At 49.6% G+C, this 9,448-nt stretch overlaps 1 protein-coding gene across 2 annotated transcripts in view; it reads left to right on the plus strand.

The window, feature by feature from the left end:
* ANXA6 (annexin A6) overlaps positions 1-9,448 on the plus strand; it is a 48,649-nt gene that overhangs the window by 36,932 nt on the left and 2,269 nt on the right. Inside the window, exons 21-25 of one of the 2 annotated variants that reach the window (XM_027077405.2) lie at positions 4,338-4,355; positions 5,117-5,210; positions 6,331-6,426; positions 7,804-7,862; positions 9,213-9,335. In XM_027077405.2, the coding sequence (XP_026933206.1) occupies positions 4,338-4,355; positions 5,117-5,210; positions 6,331-6,426; positions 7,804-7,862; positions 9,213-9,335 (390 nt within the window). The remainder of the gene's footprint in view (positions 1-4,337; positions 4,356-5,116; positions 5,211-6,330; positions 6,427-7,803; positions 7,863-9,212; positions 9,336-9,448) is intronic. The other variant, XM_027077411.2, reaches the window with a different exon arrangement.

Raw genomic sequence — 9,448 nt, forward strand, 5'->3', positions numbered from 1 at the left:
AGAACCTGGGTGGAAACACGGAGGCCTGCCCAACTCAGCTGCCGGTCCAGATTCACAGATGCTAGACCCTGATTAGTCTTCATGTGGGCTCATTTTCTTCGAGCCAGAATACTTGGTTTCAAAAGTAATACATATTCCTCTGTAGAGCCTCTAGAAAATAGAGACGAGCCAAAATAAAGAAAGAAATCCATAACCTACTAGTAATAGCCATTGCTCGTATTTTGGAATATATCACTTTAGTTGTCTTTTTGTGTGTATATAAAAATGCATTCCTGATGTATAACAGTTAAAAATTAATATTCTGTGAGTACTGTTCCTATTATTTTTAAAAACTGACATCCCTTCATGGCCATGTACTATTCCATTTAAGAAGCTACCAAGCTTTCTTTAACCAACCCTCTTCCTGGTCACCAACTCTTCCATCATATGCAGGAATGTTTTCCTTAATTAGGTTTCTAGAGGCGAAATGGGAAAGCCAGAGGAAAATGTCTGCAAAAATTGAAGGCGTTTGGTCTGTAGAGGGGCACCTGGGTGGCTCAGTCAGTTGAGCGTCTGACTCTTGGTTTTGGCTCAGGTCATGATCTCACAGTTCATGAGATCGAGCCCTGCATCAGGCTCTGTGCTGACAGCACAGAACCTGCTTGGGATTCTCTCTGTCCCTCTTTCTCTGCCTCTTCCCTGCTCATGCCCTTTCTCTCTCTCTCTCTCTCTCAAAAGAAACATTTAAAAACAACAAAAACGAAAATTGAAGGCATTTGGTCTGCAGAACCAGGTTCCTCCTAGAAAGATAATGCATATCAGTACTTGGCACTGTTTGTTTTACACCTTCTCCTTCCCACACTGTACCCTGGGTGTCTAGCACACCCCCGAGCTCTCGGAAGTTCGGGTCTGTTATTACAGTGTGTGTGTGTGTGTGTGTGTGTGTGTGTGTGTGCGTGTGTGTGCGCGCGGTGTTCACCTGTTGCCCCATAGGGATTGCCGATAGCCTCCTTTCCATCCTCCCCATGTTCCAGTTTGAGCAACAAATAATATAGGCAATCTAATTACTGGAGACTCAGAGTGAAGAATTGGTGCCAGTTTGGGATACCTCAATCCCCAGGCTATTATTTGTTAATATAACAGTTCTATTGAAATATAATTCGTATACCATACTATTGACCCACTTAAAGCCTATGCTTCAGTGACTTTTAGCATCTTCACAGATTGAATGCAACCATCACCACCATCAATTTTAGGACATTTCATCACCCCCCAAAGAAACTCTGTACATGTTGTACTTATTTCTCATTTCCTCCCAACCCTCCAGCCCTGAGTCACCACTAACTTACTTTCTGTTTCTATAGATTCACCCATTCTACACATTTCATATAAGTGGTGCCATACAATATGTGGCCCTTTGTGACTGGTGTCTTTCACTTAGTATGTTCAGTGTTCATCCACGTTTATCATATATCAGTACTTTATTCCTTCCCACTGCCAAATAATGTTTCATTGTATGTATATATCACCTTTTTTTTAAGTTTATGTATTCATTTTGAGAGAGGGAGAGAAAAAGAGCACATGTTTGGGGGGGGGGAAGGATGGGGGGCGGAGAGAGAGAGAATCCCAAGCAGGCTCCGAGTTGCACAGACCCTGATCTCGAGAACTGAGAAGATCATGACCTGACCCGAAATCCAGAGTCAGACGCTTAACTAACTAAGCCATCTAGGCACCCCATCTTTTTTTTTTTTTTTAATCCATTCATCAGCTAACTGACATTTGGGTTATTTCCACTTTGGGGCTATTCAGAATAATGCTGCTTGCTATAAACACATGTATGTGTTTGCTTTCGAAAATATTTTTAATGTTTGTTTATTTTTGAGAGACAGAGACAGAGCACGAGTGGGGGAGGGGCAGAGAGAAGGGAGACACAGAATCCCAAGAGGCTCCAGGCCCTGAGTTGTCAGCCCAGAGCCCGATGCAAGGCTCGAACTCATGAATCATGAGATCATGACCTGAGCTGAAGTTGGGCACTTAACCAACTGAGCCACCCAGATGCCCCACATGTATACATGTTTGTGTGTGCACATATTTTCATGTCTCTTAGGTACATAGGAGTGGAATTGCTGGGTCCTATGATAGTTGTATGTTTAACTTTTGGAGGAACTTCCCAGATTGATTTTTGCCCGAAGTAGCTAGGCTAATAAGGAAAAGCCTTTGTGTCAAATGTTTGGAAAATTATTTTAGCATCCCACTGCATTTTTCATATTACACATATTACTGTCTTAAAGATGCTTTGAAAAAACAAATATGTCTGGGGTCCTCTGGCTCAAATAAATGAAAATGACACGTCAGATTCTTTTGAAAAGAATGCTAGCATTTTTAGCACCACTTTTTAAAAATTGTGGTGAGAGGCACATAACACATAATAAAACATGACACATAGTAAAAGTTGCCATCTCAACCATTTTTAAGTATACAGTTCAGTGACGTCAAGGACATCCACGGTGTTGTGCAACCATCACCACCAGCCCTCTCCAGAACCCTTTTCATCTTGTAAAACTGAAACTGTGTGCTCATTAAACAGTAACTGCCCATCCCCCTCCCCCTGCCCCGGCAACCACCATCATACCCTCTGTCCCTGTGAATCGCACTACGCTGGGGACCACGTGCAATTGCAATCAAACAGCATTTCCCTGTTTGTAACTGGCTTATGTCACTTTCCGTAATGTCCTCATGTTTCAGCCAAGTTTTTAATATCAAAAGGGGTGAATAAAAGCCAAAAGGATCCCATAATCCCAGTAGCCCCAACAACACCTATCTGACATTAAAAGAAAGCATGAAAAGAACGCATTTGCACATTGAGAAGATGTGAACATAAAATCTCCGGAAAAATAAAATGCACAAGCTTTCCCGGCCCTTCTCTTCAAAGGTAGCCACTGTCCATCTTGACTTGTGCCTCTAGCTTGGCTTACCACCAAATACGTAAGTGTGACTGTGCCTTTACCTTTCCTTAGCTTAACTTTTTTTTTTTCCTAAAGATTGGCTTTCCAGGCCTTTTTTCCCCCTAAGTTTATTTGCTTATTTTGAGAGAGACAGAGAGAGAGTACAAGTGGAAGAGAAGCAGAGAGGGAGAGGGAGAGAGAGGATCCCAAGCAGGTTCCTTGTTGTCAGTGCAGAGGCCAATGCGGGGCTCGATCCCACAAACTGAGATCACAACCTGAGCCGAAACCAAGAGTCGGACACCTAACCACCTGAACCATCCAGGCACCCCGCCCCCAGCCTTTTCTTAGCTAGATAAAAGGAACATTATTATACACATATGCTATCCTTAATTTTTTTGCTTAATTTAAAGGGAAACTCTCCTTATCAGTCTACTGTGCTGATGAGAGTTTCCCTTTAAATAATATTCTTTTTAATAGTTGCATGGATTTCCATTATTGGGTAGCCATAGTGTGCTTATCAAATCATCGGGCTATTAGTAGTTTCCAGTTTTTTTTCTGTCACAAAGTTATGCTGCAGTGAACACCTTGTATTATATCTTGAATGGCTTTGGCCAATCTATTGATAAAGGCACACTCCTAGCCACGTAACCGCTTGATCAAATGGCAGGTGCATTTAAAATTCTGAAAGACGTTACCCATTTATATACCGGAAAGAGTGAAGGCTATTGTGAAGTTTATAAAGAGGATGGTTTTGGTTTGCCCAATAGAAAAAGTGGTCGGCAGAGTTTCAGAGAAACAGGCAAGGGCAAAACCCAATCTAGGGAATACAGGGCTGGCTGTATTTTGTTCCCAGGCACTCCAGGGCGCTGCTGCTTGCCTAACAAAATAGTGCCCTAATGACTCAGCGTAGCACAGTGATTAAAAGTCACCCTTGTAAAATGACTGGACAGCTGGCATCGTCCCACCTGATTTTGACTTTGTGCCCTTCTCCCACAAGTCCCCTCCCTTCCTGACCTCAGCTTTCCTGTCTCTCCTGCTGTAACTTGAGGGGGTGAAATGACAGGTCTCAGACCCCCTTGTGGTAAAGGGTGTGGGGAATTCAGCACTTCTCTTGCTCTAACTTCTGGGCGGCTCTGTGGAGACAGGCGTGCTGAGGGCTGGAGTTGCCCTAGGTGGCTGGGGGTGCCAGGTAGAGTGCCCCGTTCTGTGTCTGCCCCAACGCCTCAGGTGAATACTTCAGAGTTAACTCCCAGGCCTCTCCCCCTTGTGGTCTCTGGCCCAAAGATCAGGGAAAGGTGTTTTCCCTCCGCCCTGCCCCTGCCCCCAGGGCCCCAGAGCCCCTGAGCCACCCTCTCCCAGCCTCCTCTGACTCAAGCCTTCCCTCTCTCCCTCCTCTCTCCTCCCTGCTCTCAGGTGGCTGCTGAGATCTTGGTGAGTGTCCTGTTCTTCGCGGGGATTTTCATGGCTTCTCTGAGCGAAGGCTGAGTGACTGTGCCTCTGGAAGGGCCAAGCGGCCAGTCAGGCAGTGGTTGGGGCTGCCCCCAGGTTCTCTCTCCCCCCTTCAGGGCCTCTTAAGAACCCCACTGGGTAAAAAATGGGCCAGGCAAGTGTTTCCCACATTTCAGCCACTCGCCTGCCACGTGATTTGTGCCACACGCCATCAGCCGTGGGTAGTTTTCTTTAAAGGGGCCCTTTTGAAATCTGAAATGAACTCTTAAAGGGAAATTTAATGTCAATATAAATGGAACTAGTTGCTGGCTGGAAGACTATTGTGGAAGCATGTATATGTGGTGTGTCAAAATACATGTGTCCGTTTACCGCACTTGGCTAAACACTGGCTAGGCTGTTTTCTTTGCACATGGACAGACACACTTTCCCGGAGGGGCTTTCAGAAGGGCTTAAGGACAGAAGAACTCTGAGTCCCCATGCCCGGTACCTATTTGCTCTCCCCTGGGTCCCAGTCTCGAGGTCCTGAGGCCAGAGTGGAAATGCCTGGTGCTAAGCCCCCTGTGTCAGTCCAGAGGGTTCCTGGGAACTGGCGGTGGGGAACATGGAGGCTGAGGAAGGAAGAAGGGGCCAATGTCAGCCTCCTTAGGTAGTTGCCCTCAGCCTAGGCAAAGACATGAAAGTGAATAACCAAGGCCTTCCGGTGTCTTCCCTCCTAACTCCTTGCCCCCACCTGGGCTCTGCAGGAAATAGCAGACACACCCAGTGGAGACAAAACTTCCCTGGAGACACGTTTCATGACGATCCTGTGCACACGTAGCTATCAGCATCTCCGGAGAGGTGAGGTCTCAGTCCCTTCCCTTCCCAATGTAGCAGGAAGCTCCCCAGATCTGATGGGAGCCTCTGCATTCTCTCTGACAAGAGGAGCCAGTTGCCCACTCCTTACCCCAGAATATTGTAGCTGGTGCCGAGTCGAGTCCTGGCTCTACCGCCAACGTTCAGCCCCGGACCAACCCCCTTCACCTCCTTAGGGAAGCAGGTGGGATGCCTGAGATAAGGGATGGCAGGTGGCTTCCGCCTCCAAGGCCACTTCAGTAGATTGGTAGTGGCTGCCTAGAATATTGTGTTGAAGATTCGAAGGTTCAGTGTCATGAACCTTTGCTGGTATCTGCCGGGAACAAGGCAATGAGGGGTGCTAATGGCACAAGGACCGCCTGCACCTCTTTGAGCCCCAGGCTGTCACATGCACAGGGCACACCAGTACATGGTGGCCCTGACATTAGGTGCTCAATGAAGCGCCCTGTCCACTAAGACATTTTTCTTTTAACGTGCATTTGCCTGGCACTCAAGGTGCTCTAGCTTAGTGGCTAAAAGAATGGACTTGGGAGCCAGATTGCCTCGATTTGAATCTCCCACTTACCAGCTGTGTGACCTTGGGCGAGGTAGTGAATATCTGTGCCTTAACTCCCTCATCTATAAGTTGGGATTTTACACGGTTACACGATTGTTGTCAGGATACGAAAAATATAATGCGTGAAAAGCCCTTTGGGCGATGCCTGGCACATAGTAACTTCCTCAGGGTCATCATGATGATTACTTACATTAATCTCTATCCCAACTTGACACAGGAGGAAAGGGAGGCCTAGAAGGGGGAAGGGGAATTACCCAAGGTCATTCACTGAGCTCAGGGCAGAGCCTTTGCTAGGACCCAAGCTCCTTTTGCTATCCCAGCCTGGGTAGAACTGGTCTCAGGCTCTGGAGCCGTGTCTGACGTGACACAGATTTGGCTCTGAGCCCAAGGAGGCTCAGTGAGTCCTGCCCAGTGAGTGCACTTAGGCCTGGGCTGTGGCCATACCTGCTGCCCCTTCCCTCTTTCCTGGGGCATGGCCTGGCGGGGAGAGAGGTGATCTCTCCCCTCCCTCTGAACTGAAGTTCACCCACCCTCTTCTCTTGGGGCCAGTCTTCCAGGAGTTTGTCAAGATGACCAACTACGACGTGGAGCACACCATCAAGAAGGAGATGTCAGGGGATGTCAGGGACGTGTTTGTGGCCATTGGTAACTAATGGGGACCAAAGGAAGGGGATGGACGTCCTGGGGAGGCTCTGGGGACACTGGGAACGTGGCCAGATTCCCTGGACAAGTGTGGCCGTGGCAACTTCCTAAGCTACTATTACTGGAAAATAACCCCTGCTGCTGCGGGGGGTCCTGCCAGTGTGTGGTTGGTGGGGTAGCGTGAGGACTTGTTCCAGGCTGTGGGGCAGGATGACGGAACAGCTTTCCCTGGGGAGGTAATGGGGGGCGGGGGGAGGCATGGCAACATTGGGTAGGGGCACAGTGTCCTGCAAGAGTAGGGCGTGCACACGCACACTATACATGAGGAGTTGGGAAGGTTAGTGTACAATGCAATCTTTCCCATGGGTTCCTGAGCCAGTGCATGGCCACATCTTGGGTGACCATGCCCTTGGGGTACACAACTCCAGCCCCTTGCCCCCTGCCCTCCTCCCAGAGATACCTTTATATCCAGAGTCGTTCTGGCTTTCTGGCACTAGGGTCTGATTCCCTCTCCCTGAGCTGCCTGAGACACCCTTGTGTGGGCTCTGGGGCCTTGAAATCCAGCAGCTGCTGAGGGCTGGAGACTCCCTGGGCCTTGAGAAAGGGCAGGGACCAGCAGAGTCAGGCAGACGTTATCTGGGATGGTGATGGGTGGGGGGCAGGGGCTGCCAGTGAGGCTCTGGGGCAAGAGTCAGCCCCTGGGATTCACATGGTGCCTTCAGTTAGGCCAATAGACACCCATTCTCTGGCATAATATTCCTCCAAATCAGTAGCTCTCAAACAGTGGGCTGCACCAAAGTAGGGAAGCCAACCATTCTGATTTGCACTAAAACCCCGAATGTCCCGGGCAAAGTGGGTTACCTCCCTTCAGAGTGGCGTTCTCAGCCCATCTGGGGAGGGCCGTGAGAATTTGCATTTCCACCAAGTTCCCAGATGCTGCTGCTGTAGCTGTCCAGGAACCATCCTTTGAGAATTGCCGCTCAAAATATTTCTTGAATCTGAGTCTGTAAGGGTGGAGCCTAGAACCCAAGTTTTCAACAAGCTCTCCAGTGATTCTGATGCAACTTAGAAGTTGGAGGCCCTGTGCCTTGGGCTTCTGAGGGTTTCTTCCCTTTGTGTCCTCCACTCACCTTGGTTAGCTGCAGGCACCTCAGCAGGATTGAGCTGCACCCCAGTGAGAGCCAGGTCTAGGATGAGTCTGGAGGAGGGGCTTCGGGAAATGGGAGGGAAGGTGTCAGGCCCTGAGGATGAGCCCAGGGTTGGCAATGCCCTGCAGGCCCAGGCTGGGGGGAGAGGAGGTGGGCGGATACAGCCGGGGCCCGTAGTCTGGGCACGCCACCTCTGACCAAGTTTCCTGCATCTCTCTCCTCTTCCTACCAGTTCAAAGTGTCAAGAACAAGCCTCTCTTCTTTGCCGACAAACTGTACAAATCCATGAAGGTAAACTTGCGTGTTTGTTCCTTTCCCTTCCTGCCCTTGTACTCACCTGCAAACATGGGTGTGTGCAGTTCCCCGGATCAGGACTCGTGGCAACTGTGTCCACCCACTTGGTATTCACCAGCATCTGCCTCATGTCTGGCTCCACGATAGTAGCTCTCAAGTAGGGGTGATTTTTGTCCCCAGGGGAACATTTGGCAATGTTCAGACACAACCTGGGGAGTGTTGCTGTCCTCTGATGGGATGGGAGCGGGGACGCCGCTCAGTAGCCTGTAATGCACAGGACAGATCCCGCAACGGAGAATGACACGGCCCCAAAGGCCAAGGTTGAGAAACTTGCTCTGGGGACACAGGGCTGAGTAGGGCTCAATCTCTGCCCTCTTGGAACTCACATTCCAGTAGGTGACACAGTGTCACCTCCTATGACGAATGATCACAAAAGTAGCAAGTGCTGGGCTCTGGGACTAGCTCCGGCTTCCTGAAAACCCCGGCCACCCTGGCCACCTTCTCAGCCCAGCAAAGGGACTGCCCTTGGCTGCTCACAGAGCCTGGGCAGGCTGTTTGGTGGGAATGAGCCTGAGACCCCTCTCGGCCTACAGTCCCCAAACATCATGGCCATTTATTGAGCGCTCACCACGTCCAGCTTTGACCCCCAAGTTGGTGTTCCTGAGCTGCGTGGGGGCAGAAGTGGGCCGTGGCTGCCCACACATCCCATGTCGTGTGCCTGCTGCACGGGCCCCCTGTTAATTTCCCAGGGCTCCTTTATCAAATCACCACAAATTGACAACAGAGATTTTATTTTTTTGTGGTTCAAGAGGCCAGCAGTGAAAAATGAGGGTGTTAGGTTCCTTCTAGATGCTCTGAGGGGAAAACTCTCCCATGCGCCTCTCCTAGCGCCTGGTGGTTGCCAGGAATCCTGGTGTTTCCTGGCTTCTGGATGCCTCCGTCAGACTCTGCCTTATCTTCACATGGCCTTCTCTGTGTGTATGTCCATGTGTCCTCTCTTACAAGGACTCGAGCTGTTGGATCTAATCCCGCCCTAATCCAATATGACCTCAACTCATTATATGTGCAAAGACCCTATTTCCAAATTAGGTCACATTGTGAGATTCCAGGTGGATCTGAATTTGGGGGGGCATACTATTCAGTTCATACAGGTTGGTTTTGCCTGTCTGGCCAGTCCCAGGCACAAGGGAAGCAGGGTCAGGACTACTTGTGGAAGACAGAGGCGGAATACCCCACCCTGGTTTGGAGGGAAAAGAGAGACAGGCAGACAGACACCCATGAGCTCTTGTCTGACCTGACCCTGTTTCTTCTCCTGCCCTGTGTCTCCTTCTCACCTGGCTCCACCAGGGTGCTGGCACAGATGAGAAGACCCTCACCAGGATCATGATCTCCCGGAGTGAGATTGACCTGCTCAACATCCGGAGGGAGTTCATCGAGAAATACGACAAGTCTCTCCACCAAGCCATTGAAGTAAGGGGGAGGGGTTAGAGGTCAGTGGGGCAGGGGGCATGAGTGTCAGATCCCTGACCATGAGATTACAAGTCCTTTCTCTTCCCATAGTCTTTTTCTCAAGGAGTTCCCAG

This window comes from Acinonyx jubatus, chromosome A1, assembly GCF_027475565.1.
Source record: "Acinonyx jubatus isolate Ajub_Pintada_27869175 chromosome A1, VMU_Ajub_asm_v1.0, whole genome shotgun sequence".
Taxonomy (NCBI): Eukaryota; Metazoa; Chordata; class Mammalia; order Carnivora; family Felidae; genus Acinonyx; species Acinonyx jubatus.